At 45.8% G+C, this 18,891-nt stretch overlaps 1 protein-coding gene across 1 annotated transcript in view; it reads left to right on the top strand.

The window, feature by feature from the left end:
• PIK3C3 (phosphatidylinositol 3-kinase catalytic subunit type 3) overlaps nt 1-18,891 on the top strand; it is a 699,052-nt gene that overhangs the window by 651,769 nt on the left and 28,392 nt on the right. Inside the window, exon 24 of the mRNA XM_069218786.1 lies at nt 8,171-8,296. Coding sequence (XP_069074887.1) covers nt 8,171-8,296 — 126 coding nt within the window. The remainder of the gene's footprint in view (nt 1-8,170; nt 8,297-18,891) is intronic.

Below are 18,891 nucleotides of genomic sequence, written 5' to 3' on the forward strand. Positions count from 1 at the left end.
AAATGACATTAACATAAATGTGTACATTTCTAATATTACCGCATGTTCCCAAGTGTTGTCAAAATGAATATATGAGCATGTCAAACACGGACGTAAGTCAGAAAATATGCTACATGGCACTCCATCCAAATCCTGCAGCATCAAATCCCCTTGTATCACCAGAGATCAGAAACCACCAAATCAGGCTGAAATGTGACCCTCTGGGGTACCAGATGACCGTACATAAGATCGAGGATGAAACGTCTTAAAATACAGCACTTGCTTACAGATGCACAAAGCCTCTGTAAGTTCTAGGGCCCTGAACTTTGGAGAGGCACTGCCCCTTTCTTTGCGGCCATGCATCCAAATAAGGAAAGAGCACCAGGCATCAACATATATTTGAATGAAGGTGTTAGGTACTGTGTCAAGAAAATATCTGGCTATGTTTAGAAGTCAAGTACCATTGGCTGTAAACACAAGGGATTTGCGATGATTAGCACTTTTAACCACTATAAATGTTGCTTGCACTAGTTATTTTGTTCTACATTATATGCGGGATTTTGCGTTTTTTGTCAGTTTACTAACCCTAAGTTTTAATTGCCCAAGCAATTAAGTAATTTAAATGATTATTATTAATTAACAAGCAATGGCATTAATGACGTTTGTAGCCAGTCGGGTAGGTGTGTGTGTTTTGTAGGATGGGATGTGACCCCAAAGTAGAAAATAATAGTAATAATAATTACACGCAAAAAATGATGACATATTGTTTTGCGAGAATTGGACTTTGGGTTGAGGCAGCAGTTTATTTGTAGCTTTCAGCCTGGTTTTGGGTGCATTTCGATCTTCTGTGCTTCAGCAACAGGACATGGTGTTTGCAATACTTTCCTACACAATGTTCACTGAGCAAGAGTCAGTTCCGCGGAGGTGTTCAGCCGCTGCTCACAGCGTAGGCGAGTTAATGTGCAGTTAACACAAGAAACGCAGATGTTTTTAATTTCCCTGCTTAAGGGAACCAAAGCAGTGAGTCGTGAACAGAGAGAAGGTGCACATTACAAGCGATGGTTAACACTGACCAAAGGGGGCCCGCTTGCTCTTAATAACTATTTAAACAAATTGAGGAGAAAAGCACACAGAACGCACAGTATGGCAAGGTTGTACAGCACTTACTTTTGCTGCTTCTCGAGGTTACATTTCTCTGAGTTACAGCTATTAGCAGTTGTAAACTCCCAACCAGATTTTTCCTGCCACATTGAATGGAACAAAACAGCGCGATTGTGCTGCTACAGTTCACTCGTAATGAAATCTATCGGCAAAAGTGCAATTATCTACGTAACCGGCAAAAGTGCAATTAACTATGTAACAGGGTCGATGTTATGCAAAGCGCCTGACTTCTGCCAAGCGAGATCGCGCTGCGAACAAAAGATAATTATGCAAAGCGCTCGACTTCTGCCAAGCGAGATCACGCTGCGAACAAAACATAAAAAGTAGTCCACAAACCTGACGGGAAACTGCGAGCCTCGCATGGTTTCAGTACTTGGTCGCTGCGCTCCAGGAGGGCGAACCACCGGAAAAGGCATGACGCGTGTGTGCCTTCCACTAATGAAAGCAAGCAGATTTTAACAGGCAAGCCCACGAACCAATGAAAGACACTGACGTGACGTGGACGGGGCTCCGAGCCCTTTTCTAACTCCTAAAGCGTCTCGCAAGCGAAACGCATGCGACTCAGGCTCGACCTTAAAAATCTGTTTCTTTTCTTTATTTCTAAATTTTTTTACAAAGTGAACTTGGTTCTTACAAGCATCTTATAAAAATTATTCAAAGCAACTGATTATAAGATTTTGAAAAAATAACCTTAGATGATTATCCACAACATCTTTGTAAAATATATAAAATAGCATTTCTAAGTCTTCTAATAAGTATTAGTCTTACTCTTGTGTCTAGTACTCGAAACTTAGTTCTCAGTGTGTGGTACCAAAGTCGCCACACACTGAGGACTAAGCTTGCCTATGGCCCCTGAGTGGGTTCTGACACGTGAGCACAGATACTTTCCCTACGAAACCATTCAGAGGCCATGGGGCAAGCAGGTGCTTCTGCCCTTTTACCACTGATGTCCCGGTGCCTGACCTACAGTGGCACTGCAGCGTAGGTGCCAAGTGTTTCTTTCTGGACTTGACTATCAGGGTAGTGAGGGCAAGCACGCAAAGACTTCCCAGAGAGGTTGTGTATGAGCAGGGGTAGAGACTCTGACATCAAACACTAATGCAACATAACATAAATGTTGTCCAGGCCAATTTCTTACACACTAAAGCATAATACTGCAAAAAAGAGTAGAGTCAAGCAACCCTCCTTTGCCTGATGCTGATCAAGGAATGCAGCTTCGTCTGAAAAATAGCACACAGGCCGAGGAGGCTCCAAACCCCAAACAACAAGGAACCTCCCTCTATTGTTGATGGTCACAAGTTACCCAAACAGTGTCAGCTCCTAACAGAGTCAGCACAAGTCTGTTCACTCGTGCCGATGGGTTGCATCCTCATGATAATTATGGGGAGACCAGAGCCTCATTCTTAGACTCCCATGGAACCTTTTACACTACCTTGATTTAGTCCATGCTTCTGTATTGTCCCATGCTCTGAGCACTCCAGCTGACCTTCCCCTTCTAGGGCAGTCATCTTCCTGCAGGGTCCGAACGTATTTCCTTTTCTCGGCATGCAATGCAGGCAGACCCAAAGATCTTCCATCAAGATTTTCCAGACTTCGGGTGATGGCCTCTCATCATGAGCACCAGCCCTGGACCTTAGCAGTTCTTTGATTACTCTTGAAGAAACTGGAACTGGGACCTGGTGAGATAGTTAGGGTTTCACCCTTATAGCCTGTTCTCTGACAGGAAAGTTGATTCCCCCGTCTGTGTTTTGAAACTAGTTTGGAACACTTTTTCAGAGCAGACACAGTCTTTGTTGGTTGAAGATAATGACTCTCACATCAGGTAGCAATGATGCTGCTCTCCCAAGTGAATCACCCAAAACATAAGCGTGAGAAAGGGCCTCTTTTGACATGGTAGCCCCCCACTTTTTGCCTGGAAATGATGTGGTTCCAAACTGGAAGTGCCCTGGGCCCCTGCTAAACAGGTTCCCAGGGCCAGATCTCTTGCCCCAAAAACTGTACTATGTATTGGCACTTCAGCCACCCTTGTACGTCCCTAGTCAATGGTACCCCTGGTGCCTAGGGCACGGGTACTGAAGAGGGCCCACCCAGAGCTACAACACCAATTCTGCCACTCTGAGAGCCCCCACACCAGCCTCATGCAGACTGTGATTGCAAGTGCATGACAAGGTGTATTTAAAAGTTTCAAACTCTACATGGCACTCACCAAGAGTACCCTGTCCTCTAACACTGCATGTACTATAGGTAAGTCAACCTCTGGCAGGCCTTAGAGTCCTAAGACTGGGTGCACTATAATGCTTGTGAGGGCATATGTTTGCCTACTGTGTATTTACAAAACCTTAAGACATAGTAAGTGTACAGAGAAGCCGTAGCAAATACATGTGCTGGACACTGGTCATTACATTTTCCCCAGCTACATGATGGCCTCTCTTAATACTGGGTTGTTAAGTATCAAACAACTCAGAATAACAAACCCACACTGATGCCAATGTTGGATTTATTATAACATGTACCCAGAGGGTACCTTAGAGGAGCCCCCTGCAAAACCTAATAGCCCTGGCATGGTTGCTGACTGTTTTTTACCAGCTTGCCACCACTAGACACAAATCTGAATTCCTGGGGTGAGAGTCTCTGCTCTCAGGAACCAGAACACCAAGCATTTCCTGGGTGAAGGTGTTACACCTCCTCCCCCAGGCAGGCACCCAGGCCCAGTGGTCAGCTTCAAAGGCTTTACCACCTCTAAGATCGTACCTCTGTCCCTACCGTTTGTTGCTGATGCCCACCCAATGGCTTTTCCCCAACTTTGAGCAGGGAAACCAGTGGGAAAGTTAGTCAGAGTAGGAGGAGTGGCCACCCTCAGCATGCACCATCCCCTAGGTATGGCAGGCAAGGCGACCACTCCATTTAATTTCCCTCCATCTTAGATGGCAGGAAAATAGGCAATCAGGGTTAATGGTGTGACCACCCCACTCAGGAAATGGTCACATAGTGGGTGTAGCCACCCTAAGGTAGATGGCCCATTGGCCACTACTAGGTACTCCTCTAAACGCCCCCTAAATGCAGTATTTAGTGGGCATCCTTCTACCTGCAGATCAGATTCGACAGACACAAGAAGACCAGAAAAAGAAGACCCAAGGCTCGAGAACAGAGGCCCTGCTGCAAGAAGAAAAAGGCCCCAAACCCTGCCTGCTGCACACAGGACTCTACAGTCTCCGCTGAGAGGTCGACTGGACATCAGACGGACTCTAAGAAACCCCAGAGGACCTCCAACCTTATATAAATTGCCAAGAACCTCCCTCTGGACTGAAGGCATCCTTCCCTGCAACCAGCAAGCAAGAACCAGTGAAGTCCAGTTCACTAACTGGCCACTGACCAAGGACCGGCCACAGCAAATGGACCAAATTTACCCTGTCTAACCCAGAGGACAAACCCTACAAATGTGCCATGTTTGGTGGCACTGTGACCTCCAGTGGCTGAACTGTGCAATTGCCAGGGGAACTGGACCCCTAAAATCGGACACTCAGAAGAAAAGTCCACTCCGGACTCGCTGAGGGCCAGAAGCAAGTACCAGTCAAGGGATTTCAGGACTCTCAAGAACCATGCCCAAGAGGGGCCTTGCTGACCTTCAATCCACCCTCCAAGTGACCTGCCCCCTGGTTCTAAAAGCTCCTTTGCGCACAGCTCTTGGCTGACCTATCTGCTCTGCACCCGGCCTTCCTGTCCCTTACACCAGAGAACCAGCTGTGCTCTAGTAGTCCCCAACCTCTACACTCCAAGGTTACGCACCGGACTCACCTTTAAATCTGCCTGTGCAGTGCATTTCCAAGTGATCCCCCTCACCTCTCCTGCACCAGCTGCAAGACCTTCAGCCGAGGCTCCCGCTTGAAACTGGAACCGCACAAATTTCTCTGGCTGGCCCACAGGACATCTCGATGACCTGGACCTAAAACCAGAAGGTGGCAATTGTGAAACTTTTTTTAAAAAATCATTACTTAAAAAGTACTTACCTGATTTTGATGATCTTGGTAGTAGAGTTTTACTTGAGTTAGTGTTTTGAGTGTGTGTCCACATTTATTAATACTGAGAGTACAACAAATGCTTAGCACTTCTCCAAGATTGACCTAACTGCTCAACCAAGCTACCAAATTAGAGCATTAGGTGGTCATGTTTTCATCTCTGTGGACCAACGTGGGGTTCCTCGGACTCTCTGCACAGTGCACATAATTTTTGTACACTATATAGAGAGTCAGCCTTCTACAAATTCCATCCAGTGGTGCGGACGTGATTGCAGTTAAAATTCCTATGGAAAAATGAATGGGGAAAAAGCATTTTGGGATCCCCTTTTTTTTGGGCCCTGCTTGACAGATCAGCAGCTGAAGTGAGCACCGTTTTTTTGGGGTCGTTTTGGGGGAATTGTTTTTGAAGATTCATCAAACTGCGCCAAAGTTGTTAGCAAAACAAAAAATGCTTTTTCTATAGAAACCAGGTCCTAACTATAAATACCTAGTGGCGACCAGCACTAGGTGTTCTATCTATGTTTGTGTGTGTGTGTGTGTGTTGTATTTGTATAGCTCTTACTACCTCTGACAAGGCGTCAAAGCACTTTACCGTGAGTAGCACACTACTCCGAGCCGAGTTAGTGGTTAGTAAATTCGTTATTGGGGTTAGTTTGCATGCTGTGTTGGGGCTTGTTTTGTTTGATGTGATTATTAGAGCCGCTACAAAAAGGATGCACATTGTGACAAATAAGAGCATCTTTTTATATACCCACTATACCATAGAAAATACTATACTACTATAAAGTATTGGGAATTCATGCAAATTATATGCACATAAACAGTATATTATTAAGAATATTTGTAAACATCCATCGACTTGAAAATATAACAAGGCAATTAATATAGACACATTGCAGTAACCATTAGTATATTCAGTGCCTGGTTTGTCACTCATCAATGCCTGGTTTGGAAGGCACCTGAAGAGCACCCCAATAGAACAGACACCCTGTCCAGCTGAATGGATGTGTCTGTGGTCACCTTCTCCTTATAGGATCCACCTTGCCTTGTAGTGGACAGAACTCGTATGTAGGACAGAACTAAGGATTGTACTAGGGTCTTAAGATCTTGCTGCGGGGACACGTACTTTAAGTTAAAAAAAAGTGTGCAGTTACCATTAAGCTTTCTTATCTATATGTTGTATGTGATTCTGCAGAGGGAGTTTGCTGTCCAGAATAAATCCAAGCAATTTTGTTAGGTTTGCAGTAACTGGTCTAGTATCTAGAGGGTTGGAGTCCACAACTAGTTTGTGTGTAAGAGTAGATTTGTTATTATGAGTGAATAGTTAGAATTATCTTCTGTTAGGGTTTAATTTTAAGGAATTTCTTGAGAACGATTCTTGACTTTTCACAAGAAAAGCTTTTAGTAAATCTGGTGTTTTAAGCATATTTTTAGATATCGCTGTGTGTTTCCAATATACTAGTGAACATTCAGGCTAGTCTCTTTAAAGGTTCTACATAAAGAGTGAAAAGTATGGATGCCAGATGGAATCTTGTGGAACTCCATAGGGAAAAGGCAGTTGTGAATTATTCTCAATCTTAACAGTAGTAAGAATAGAACCAGTTTTGTGTCATATTCAGGATGATACAGTGGTCCTCCATATCAAAAGATGCAGTAAGGTCCACAATACCTTGGACTGATGCATCTCTTTTGTCCATGATTTTCAGAGTATCGTCATCATGCACCATTTGTGTAGCTGTTCTAGTGCTGCAGCCTTCTATAAGGCCAGCTTGGTTTGTTTATATCTCGGAGACTGCTTTTTTGCGTGGTCTTTCTGTTGAATGTTAACTACATTTTCTTAGACTTGCAAAGGGACCTGAACACAACACTAACTGACCCCCAATGGCACTACTACTGCTGTGCTGCGATGAGATGGGACAAAGGTCGTTTACCAACGACACAGGACTGGCACGCGGATATGACTTATTGCAATACTCACACAGACACATATAATGAGCATGCCCCCCCTTAACCCCAGTCTCGCGCTAAGGACTATTGGGGTTCATACTTCAATTATTTAATCGAGAAGGAGACCGAGAAGCATAGGTCCAACATTCACATACACCATTTCACACAAACCCCACCTCTATTTCAGAGTCCCCAAGAAGTGTAAGGCTTCCCACTGCTCGGTGGGCACCAGGAGTCACAATTAGGAGGGTGGGGAGGGTGGACCGATAATGTAGCACTGATTATTAGACCCTGCCCTGAAAATATGGCATAAAAGAGATGCATCAGTCCAAGTCATTTTGAACCTTACTGTGCTCATGCCTGGCTCGAGTTTTCAGTGGCTCACCCACCTCTAGCCAAAGCAGATCTACATCCACCATAAGTGTACATTTGTGAGGATTGATTTACACTTGCAGGCAATGTCCCACAGGTTGAAAGACCCAGAATAGAAAGTCGCTTTCCATGCTGGGAATTGGACACCCCCATATTTACTAGGGGTACAGACAAAGGGATTTCTCCTCTGAAAAAAAAAAAATACATTTTAAACCATTGAGGAAAAAAACTGCTATTACACATTTAGTTTTCATCTGGTAATACACATTTGATTTTTATCTGATAATACACATTTGATTTTCATTTGTGTGTGCAGATTTTCCCACTTAGTGAAAAATTCAAAATCATACATTTTATGCACTTGCTTTGTCCAGGTACTATCAGAATGTTCTAAGTATCATTAAATGAGAACGGAAAATTGTATAAATTCCCAAAAAGTCGAAAGTATACCCCAAACATAGGGGTACTCGTGTAGAAGACCCACTTAGTATGTTATATAGGACACTGGGAGTCAAGTCCATAGTGTGGTCACCATTGATAACATTCCAGGTAAGTACTGTGTTATATTTCATTTTCTGCACGTGGCTATGGTCATTTACACACCATTGAGAGTATTTATTTGTGTTTTTACATTTCGTGCATTGTTGTCCCTGCCTAGACCTGTGCTGATTGGGTGCCTGTTTTCTGTGTCGCAGGTGCAGGACAAGTTCCGCTTGGACCTGTCGGATGAAGAGGCGGTGCATTACATGCAGAGTCTCATCGACGAGAGTGTGAATGCTCTCTTTGCTGCCGTGGTGGAACAAATTCACAAGTTTGCACAGGTAAAAGGCAGTGGGGTCAGGCAAATGTGCTTTTACAGGACTGAGTCAGTAGCAAGTAAAGATATGACAGTTCTTTAACTTTGAAATATATTTCCGTTCATAAGACACGTAAGGCTAGGTCATCATATATCACATGGATGGATGGATGGATGATATACATACAATATCTCTTCCACTCCGTGTTCAATGACTGTTTAGACTTTGAAGCAGTGCTTAACATTGAAAAGTAGAATAGCAGGTCCCCTGACCCAGGGTACCTGCGGTTTCTGAAAAGTGCCGGGGCTCCCCAATTAAACGGATGCACCTCTCTTGAGAAGTGCAGGTCATCTCCCTCTCAAAATAAACAAAGGTGCAAGTGCACTGTAGCTGACAGTACTGGTTCATTTAAAGCACAGCTTTGAAGGTGTATTCTGGGAGCAGTTATGCGTATCTCTGTAATCACAACTTATAGTACATGGGCTAGCGACTCCCCGTGTTTCCACGCTGCCCTGCCTCATGCACCTGATGATGTGTTGACAAAGCCCATTGCACTTCTTGTCTTTCTAGATTACTTTTAAGTCTAAAGTCACCTTTTTTATTTCTACACATGGGGCATTCCAGACTTCAATACTGACTTGCCAAAAGTAGGAATTTTCAGTTTGTCTTGCATTTCTCAAACACCCCCCCTTCTACCCCCACTTCATTCCCCTCCCTCGATCCCCCCCCCCCACACTTCTCTCCCCTCCACCGACCCCCCCCCCCCCCCCCCCTTACTCCAACCCCAACAACGCTGCTTTCGTTCAAACAAAATCTGTAGGAGTTTGACGGAGAGTGGGGGTGTTGGGGCAGGGACACTTGGTGTGCCAAGCATGGCGAGGAGGGAGCCAGGCACCTGCTGGATGGTTGGAAACTCCTGTTTTGCAGCGAAACAGTACGTGAATACGGGGCGCGGGGTCCCCAGTCCGAGCACAAGGTCTGCTGTGAGAAGTGATACCTCTGACCCCGTCTAACTTTGGTACACGGAGCCTATAGCACCCTAAATGTGCCGAGGGCACATTCCCATTTTTTAATATTCAGAGCCTCGTGTGTTTGTGTTACAGCGCCTTATCATAAAAGCGCTATATTTGCATTTGACTCATTTCTTGGCGCTAGGAGATGTTTTTGGGTTGTTTCTAATCGTGTGTGCATTGCTTATCTCATTCAGATGCATAGCTCTTCCCTCGAAGAGGGGGAGACTGGCTCAGTTTAACACGGTTCTTGTTCTAAACTCACGGTTCCTGTGCTGGCTTTAGTCCCCGTCGAGCCGCTCTAGTTAACTTGGCTGCTGCTTAACAAGCGGCCATACGGCACTTAATGCAAGAAGTGGGTCAAACGGAATGATGAATACTTTATGAGCACGCAATAAAGTGCTTTTTGGCACAAGGTGCAAAATCATTTTTCAGATTTCATGCTGCCCATATGTGCCGTGTAAGCAGTCCTGCAGTAGGGATATCAATTACACGGAAGATTGTTAAAGACCACAGGCACTCGGTGCACGATAACTATGTGCGACCGTAAGTTTTGTCAACTATTGCGATGGCAGCGTGCCAGCATAATGATCTGTGATTGTCCCCTAAAATCGCCACGTGTTATTCTGATTACTCGCCTCTCCTGGCAGAATACATCCTGCTTATCTCTTTTATAAAGGGCTTTACAAGCACAATGGTACAGTGGCTCCATCATGCTGTGAGCTGCACCTGTTGCGATAGGAGCTTTTAATATGGTCCGCGATCGGAGTAGTCATTGTATCCGCAAGCACAGCGGGGGCGACTCAACAGAAGGACTCGAGTGTAAAATAGAGAAAATGAAATATCTTTTGTGTGGAACCTGTACCGCCAAACAGTGTTCTTAATTGATGTGTTTAAAGAGCCTGTCATTTAAGGTTTCTATAGCAGCTGCTTTCTGCCATTTTTCGAGTTTATGGACTTGAAATAAATCGTTGTGTGGAGTTTGTATAGGTATTTTAGGTCACCTTAAGACAGCACATGTGGGCACATGGTTTTCCAACAGTGGGCATAGAGGCTATCCATTCCTTACCATTGGTTTGCTTCATTGTCACTCTCATTTTCTTGCTTCTTATGGGTCACGTGCAGTAGGCTTCCTTCCATCTCATGTGTTTTTCCCTCGCCTGGAACATGGATACTTGTGGTCATCCACTGCCCATTTTTTTAGATGTTACTTTTTTCTTTCTGTTTATACACTTTACAAGAGTGTGTCTTTTCAGCTGTCTCCTTGCATACTTCTTTTCCTGCTATGTTCCTCCCATCTGCCAACCCTTTGCTGCCTGTCGTGTTGTCCCTCCCCCAAGCACACTATTGCCCATTGTTGGGCCTTTACCTTTAGCAGAGACGGGGGTTGGAAGGTGGGCAGCGGGGGAGTTCTGTGAGGGACCTGTGGTGGGGTGGCAGTTGAGGATGACAGAGTGGTTGCGGTGCAATGTGCTGGTGTTCCTTCCCAGGACACGATCTTCAAATAAATCATTCAAACTAACTTCGATTAAGTGTCCACTTCCTCTTCCCCATGTTGACCCCCCCATCTGCTGTCCCTCCCTTGTCTGTGCTGCTCCCTCCAGCCTTACCACCGTTGTGCGTGTTGTCCCACTGCCCGCCCTCACTCCGTTGTCCCTGTTGCCCCTCGCACTTCCCAGGGACGTAGCTCCAGGCGGGGTGTTTGGGGGTGTTACCCCCCCCCCCAATAAATGTATTGTGTGATAAATACTTCGGTGCAGGTGCGTTCATTTGGGTATGGTGAGGTGTTTTCGGGTTTCACCAGGAATTTTTACACACACGCTTTCCCTCGCTCTGTTTGAAAGACTTCAAAAATGTTTGTTATTTCACAAAATAATGTGCTTTTTCTCACTTAGCACCCCAACCAACATGGATTCTGCTCCCTTTCCACTGCCCCTTAATCCCCTCTTGTGGGACCTGCTTGTCCTGTACTGTTTTTAACCATTATGGGCCTTCCTGATTGTTGGGAAATCTGGAGCTCAACCTCCCGCCCCTCCACACTCCTCTCCAGGTCGCCTCTGCTACCCTTTCTCCCACCCCACCCCTTTTTGTCTGCATTGCCCCTGTCACTTGCCCTCCCTCCATTGCCCGTGTTGCTCCCCCACCCGTTTTAACAAATAAGCGGTGTGACATGGCCATCACTGGCTGTGTCAAAGCATTTTTCTCACACCCTCCGTTGTCCCTGTTGCCACCCCACACTCTCGTTTATCTTTCCTTCATCTTGCCCCCACCTCGTCCTCTCTCCCAAAATAAAAAAAAATAAAAAAAGCGCTGTGATGCGCCAGCGCTGGCAGTCATAGCACTTTTTTTAAAGCTTCCAGCTTAAATGCACGGCAGCCGCACTGTTGTGCACAAGATGACTAAAGCATTGACAAAGCCAGTATCCCGTATGGTCCAGACCGATTTGCTCTCCCGATGCTTGTCTCGTATAGTGCTTCTTACTGGACTTCTGCCTTTCCTAAGCACTGTAAATAGCCCGATTTGTCCAATGTAATGGTGTTTAATTTACCCACTTCGGAAGGATTGAAGACTGAGACGGCTTTGCCGGCGTACCCCAATGACTCGCAGAGTACTCACGAGCATCTATATCGCTGAGCCATCCAGCCAGGTGCAAGGGTACAGTTGCCCCAGGGCCCTCACAGGGTAAATGGGTTCCAGTTGCCCCATTCCTTGGGGAGAGGGGCGACCATCTTTTGCGAGAGAAAAAAGAGGGTTATTGTCTCTAGGCAGACGTGTTTTCTGCGTGCTTCAGTGTTTACTTTTCATTTCATCTATGCTGCTTTCATCACAGCCCCAGTTACCGTCCCAGCAGCACGGAGCAGACACTCGTTCACTTTCCTTTTCTGAAATGTGCAGTGAGATCGCCGGGGAGCGTCGTGTAGATGGGATGGGCCGTCGGCTGTTGCCTGAGAGCAAGTCCAACTGTGGGACTTTTTCGTTCCACTTTTTAGAGTGTACAAGGCCAGACAGCTAGCTGCTGCTTCCCAGAAGGCGGCGCATGTTCATATAGAGAATGCTGGGTACAGCGTAGCTATTTGCTTTTTACATAAGACACAGGCTGCCTGTTGTGAAGGGTAAGCAGCTGCTTACCAGGTGTCTGGCAGGCAGGGCTACTGGAATTATGTGAATCTGGTGCAGAATTATGGATTTTCTGTATTTCCCTCACATTCATTGTAGGAAGCTGGCCTGATGTGTGGTGGGCACCTATGGTGTTATCACCTTATACCAGGTCCAGGTACCCCCGGCTAGTGTAGTGTAGCAGTGTCTAGAAGCCAGGTCCTCTAGAGGTAGCTGTGGATGAGCAGCCAAGGCTTATCTAGGAGACATGCAAAGCTTATGCAATACCACCATAGTCACACAGCACTTACACACATGAAAGAACAACACACTGTTATAAAACTAAAGGTACTTTATTATGGTAACACAAATACCGACTAGGCAATACTCCAACAGGAGGTAAGTTAACACACTATTATGTACACAGTAGAAGTCAGCGATTAGCCTAGAAAGCAACAGCAAAAGAAAAAACAATAGCAAATAGTGAAGGCCTTAGGGGAAGACCAAACCATATACTAAGTAAGTGGAATGTGAACAGCAGTCCCCCACACAAGAAATTGGAATCAGTAGAGGGGAGCTGAAGGAACTAGGAACCCCACAAGGTAAGTACCAGGGTGCCCCCCAGCGAATAAGAGAGAAAAGGTAAGTACCTGTTTTTTCCCCAAACTCACAGGAGAACTTTGGAAAAGGACTGTGCAAGACACAGACAAGACTGGAAGAAACCAAAGGTGGATCTTGATGGAAGAGGACGTGCAAAAGAAGGGGACCAAGTCCAGTTTGAGTTAGAGTGTCCGGCTGTGGCAGGAGTCACTACCCACCCTTTTGTGGATGCAGGACCAGGTCGACGGTGGATGAAGAAAGTCCGCAGTGCAGCACAGGAGCAGAAGAGGAGTTCCAGAAGTGATGAAAGTGATGTCCCACATCGGCGATCGGATGCAGTCGGTCAGTGGTGCTGGAAAACCATCAACAAGCCTTGGTAAATGCAAGAGTCAGAGAATAAGGTTTTGCCAGGCTGAAGAGGACCAGCAAGGCCCAGGGGACTCAACCCAAGGAGGGGAGTCAGAGGTGACCCTCAGCAGCTTGGAGAGTCCCAAGAAGAGGAGGCAGCCCCCACAGGTGATCTACAGGCAACAGACGTTGTAGTAAGGCCCACTCAGCACACCTGGAGAGGAGTCCCACGTCGCTGGAGCAGCAGGCAGGAGACTGTGTTTTACAGGGAAGAGTTCGGGAGGCCGGGACTACACAGGGCCTGAAGATCCCTTGGAGGAGGAACAAACAAGCCTTGGTAGCTGCAAGAGTCATGGTGCACAGGGGTACTGTCCTGCAAGGAGAGGCAAGTGCTTACCGTCAACCCAAGTTGGACATCTGTTAGAGAGGACCAAGGGGACTACTCCAGACCACCACCTGTGATGCAGGATCCACGCAGCTCTGGGGGAGAGAGGATCCACACAGCCGGTCATCTTTGCAGTTGGTGCCTGTGGATGCAGTGGAGTGACTCCTTTACACCAAGGGATATTCCTTGTTGCCTCTTGTGCAGGCTGAAGACTCGTCACCCTCAGAGGATGCACAGCCAGGGAAATTTTACAGTTGCTGGAAGAGCCAGAGAAACAATGTTGCACACCTGAGTCGTCGCTGGAGTTGCTGATTGTCAGTTCCTGGAGGATCCCGTTGCAGTCCCGGTGGCCAAAAGATGAAGTAAACGATGCAGAGGAGTCCTGCTCGAATCTGAGGACCCACCCGAGAGGGAGACCCTAAATATCCCAGGAAGGGGGATTTGTCACCTAGCAGGGTGACCGCCTATCAGGAGGGGGATGTGACATCACCTGCCTGACCTGGCCACTGAGATGCTCCCAGGGGCCTTGGCCCACCTTGGAATCAAGATGGCAGAATCAAGTGGCCACCTGGAGGAGCTCTGGGCACCACCCCTGGGGTGGTGATGGACAGGAGAGTGATGACTCCCCTTCCCATTGTCCAGTTTCACGCAGGGGCCAGGAGTCCCTGGACTGGTGCAAACCGGTTTATGCAAGAAGAGCACTAAATGTGCCCTTCAAAGCATACTGTTGACTTGGGATACTACCCCTCCCAAGCCATGTAACACCTATTTCCAAAGGGAGAGGGTGTTTCCTCCCTCTCCCGAGGAAATTCTTTGTTCTGCCTTCCTCTGCTTGAGCTGGTCAAGCAGCAGGAGGGCAGAAACCTGTCTGTGGGGTTGTGGCAGCACGGGCTGCCCAGAAAACCCCAGAAGACTGGTAGAAGCAATGCTGGGGAATCCTCAAAGGAGCCCCAGAGTGCATGGAATCATACAGGCAATACTGGCAACAGTATCGGCGTATGATTCCAACATGTTTGATACCAAACATGCCCAGGTTCAGAGTTACCATTAAGGAGCTGGACACCTGTGTCCAGTACACGGGTAAAAAGGCTTCCCTGCACTTACAAAGTCCAGGAAAATTGTGCTGGAGTTCATAGGGGCACCTCTCCTCATGCAGGGGAGCCCTCACACACAGGTACCTGCACCCTGCCCTCTGGGCTAGGAGAGCCTGCTGTAAGGTGACTTACAGTGACCTGTAGTGAAAGGGTGCATGCACCTTTTTACGCAGGCTGCAAGGGCAGGACTGAAGACACTTTTTGCATGGGCTCCCATGGGTGGCACAATACATGCTGCAGCCCATGGGGAACCCCTGGTCCCACAATGCCCTGGGTACCTAAGTACCATATACTAGGGACTTATATGGGGGCACCCGTACGCCAACTGGGGGTGTCTAAAGTCTCAAGCAACCAAATTTAGAGAGAGCGAGCACAATCACTGTGGTCCCGGTTAGTAGGATCCCAGTGTGCACAGTCAAAACACAATGATAGCAGGCAAAAAGTGGGGGTAGCCATGCAAAAAGAGGGTACTTTCGTACATTTATAATCTGTTGAATAATTTGAAGATTTTAGCAAACAAAATATAGTTTCCTGCACAAAACGATGTAAAACAGTTGCTAATGAGGTGAAAGAGGTGAGGTGAGAGAGAGCTAACAAGGGCTGTGTGTGTGTTTGTGTGTGTGTCTGTCGGTATATATAATTACATGCTTGTGTGTACCTAGAGAGTTACACCGTGAGATAAGACTACGTCATGGGACTGGCGCGCAAAGAGTTGCTGGGGCAAATCATTGCTTTGACTGCAATATAGGAGCTAACTGGGGCACATCATGGCACTGATGAGCATACGGAGAATATCTGGGGCACAGTATTGCAGATACTGACATATGAGTGGATACTTTTGGATTGTCTTGGCATTGACTGGCATATGTAGGATAACTGCGATATATTCTGACAGTGACTGACGTGTCATTAATGCACTGACATATCCGTGCACGATAACATTCACTTGCAGATGTGAAATATATAGTGCACATCATGGCCTCGACAGTCATATGGGAAAACATGTTTCACATTGTGGCATTGATGGGCGAATGTGGCCTAGCATGGGCACATCAAGATATTGCCTAGTATGTGGGGATACCTAGGGTCCATCAGACACATGGCAGAATCCCCAGGGCACACCCTGGCAATGTCTGGCATGTGGGAGATACGTAATGTGTATCAAATTAGTTCAAAACTTGTTCTTTTGGTGACGTTTCTTGGTTTTACTGTCATACAAATACGTTTTCACCCTACTTCTAGCAACTGTACTTGCAGAGGAAAAAAAGGAACCCTTCTTATGACTCTGATTTCAGAACTGTTATCCGGACCCTTGTTCTTTCACGCCCGGAAGGCAGATGGTTTTCCTGCTGTTGCACTTTTTTCCCTTGTGCATTGTTTTGCACACAGCTGCGTATTTGATGTATGGCACCAGTAAATATGATCATACCACAAACCCTGATAGGTTTGCTTTGCACTGACAGCTTTTCCAATTTAGGATGGAGTTCAAATTCTGCCTCAGATCCTACAAGGCGTTTGCTATTGGTCAGTCTCCTTACGTTGCTGGGAAATTCAACATCTTAGAGGCCTTCCCAAAAATAGGAGCAAAGCAGGTAGCAGTTTAAAATCCCATATTAAGGCGCACTGGTTCATTTCCACCCAATCATTCCCTATATCAGCCTCATATGAGTATTTCTCTTCCTCTAGATACGTGCATTGTCTTTCATCGGGCTATGAAAACTTGTATTTTTAAAGTGGATGTGTCGTGCTGAATGAATCAACTACTACTAATAGATCTGATTTTCCTTTTTTTAAATATTTATCTGTAATTGTATTTTTTCCTTTCTACCTACAGTGCTGCTGGCAGCCCTGGTCTCCTAACAAGGCCACTGGTATTAAGCGACAGAGGCAGTCCATATTATACTGCGGAGTCACTGACATAACATTACGTAAAATGGTGAGGGTTTGCTGAGACTCCCGTATCTCACAGCTCTGCATCGTAGGACCTTCATTGATAGTTATTAACTTTGAATAAACGAGCTGAATTCGCCTAGGGCTGAATGGAGGCCCATTGAACAGTTGGGAGGCCTACGTTACTCCCCATGGAAGGGTTGGCTAAATTATATGGCACATAATGCACCCTAACTCACCACATTTTCTGATAGTATTACTTAATTATTTATTTAATAATCATTACTTACACTCTAGCTTGAAGGCGATGTGGCGCTGTGCAGTAAGCAAAGTAACAAAGCGAGTGTTTCAGTAAATATAAATAAGGAGAAACAAAGACGATCCTAGTCACTCAAGCATGGCCACAAAATTGTAGTTTCTGGACCTTATTCTCCTATCAGCGATGCTGCATAAGAGTTTGTATTCTAGACTTCATCGCCAGGTTACATTGGAGGACAGCATCCTGCATCCCAACCTTTGCATCTCTTAGCCTGACTCCCTCTCTCCTAGACACCTGCACTGTAGACATCAGAATCTTCCTCCAGACTGTATGAACATTCTTAAAGAGGCAAAATGACCTGCTACACATTCCCACCTATACCTTCCAATAGAAAAGGTTCTGAATTTGGTGTCTAGACAGGAAGCCTGACCTTGGAAATTCCAGTAAGAGATCTAGTTGAAAAAAGAAGTTGGGGGAACTGAAGGGAAGAGGAGAAAATGAACAAATAGGAAAATAAATGGACAGATCAGACGAAAAGAGGAGCCTGGGCTCTAAATCAGAGGATAATGATTGGAGGACTAAGAGGAAAAAATTAGAATGGGTGGGAAAAATTGAATCTGGAGGAACTGAAGAGAGGCAGAGGGAAGAGGAACGAGTAGAAAAATAAATGAAATGACTATTGGCAGCAAAAGGACAGAAGAGGAAGTGAAATGCGGCTTTGGGTGAAAAGAGAATGAGGGAAACAACATATTCGAGAAAACAGAGAGAAGGGCTGAAAACGTGAAAAGGTGTTTTAATGAATGGAAGGGAGATGAACAGAGAGGGAGGAAAAAAGCTGGGGGCAAGATATCAGGGGAGGTGAAGGAATGAAAAGGGCTGACAAACAGGTTGGTATTTGGGCTTGGGAAGGAACTCTAACGTTACCATTTTTCACCACAAAATAGTCCATAGTACTGACTAAGCATTTAATGGCAACAGTGCGACAAGTCGTTTTTTTTCAATGGATATGTATCTATTGAATCTGATAAACTGACTTGTTCAAGTTTATATTTACTTTTGTGTTTTAAGGGTGGGTTGAATCTACATTTTCTCACATACAGCTTGAAATACACAGAACTAGAAATTCACACCAAAGACCAGCTCTATGTAGAAACCGAGAACCAATGTTAGAAGTAAACAAGACCAAAAAATGCATACAAAAAATGTCAAAAACACAAGCATACATTTAACCACAAAGCAACATGGGGGGCATGCTGTCTGTGTTGGCTTTATTGTGTAGTAAACATTGTGAACTGAACCACTCGTAAGTACTTGTATAAATGTAAGGCGTCTTTTCTGAGCTGTTGTAATGTACATGTAAGGGCGCAGTGCAGGCGTTTTACAATGATTGCCTGTGTGAACCAGGCCTTCCTTAACTTTTTTTTAAATACTAATCACGGGAATGCCAGTTTTCTGTGCTTCGGGAGGGATAGTATGGGTGGGGGCAAACAAAACAATAGACTTAAAAAGCATCAACCTTCACCAGTTACCTTAATAGAGCTCTAGTCACCTCCCACAGGTATAGACATTATATGTGACTGAGTCTAGATAACAGTACAAACCTCTTGGAGGCACAGATGTAACATAACTTTCTCTGGTAGCTATAGCTGTCTTTCAGGGGGCACAGGCATGGCCTGTGACTTTCTACACCTTTACTACCCTTTCGAAGTTACAGGCAACCAGACACATTGCTGTGTTTGCCACTGTCGTATCAGTCAGAGGCAATAGCCTATCGATTTCACTCAGTCCACTCAACGAGTTCTGGGGATGACCCTATAACTGGCTTCAAGAGGTCTGTGACCTTTGAGGCAAGTCCAAAAGGCCAGTCATTAAGCAGGAGCATCCTTAAGGACAAGGTACAGCCTCACTGGATATCTCCACTGCTTCGTCCACCTCGG

The sequence above is a fragment of the Pleurodeles waltl genome, chromosome 1_1 (genome assembly GCF_031143425.1).
Source record: "Pleurodeles waltl isolate 20211129_DDA chromosome 1_1, aPleWal1.hap1.20221129, whole genome shotgun sequence".
Lineage (NCBI taxonomy): Eukaryota > Metazoa > Chordata > Amphibia > Caudata > Salamandridae > Pleurodeles > Pleurodeles waltl.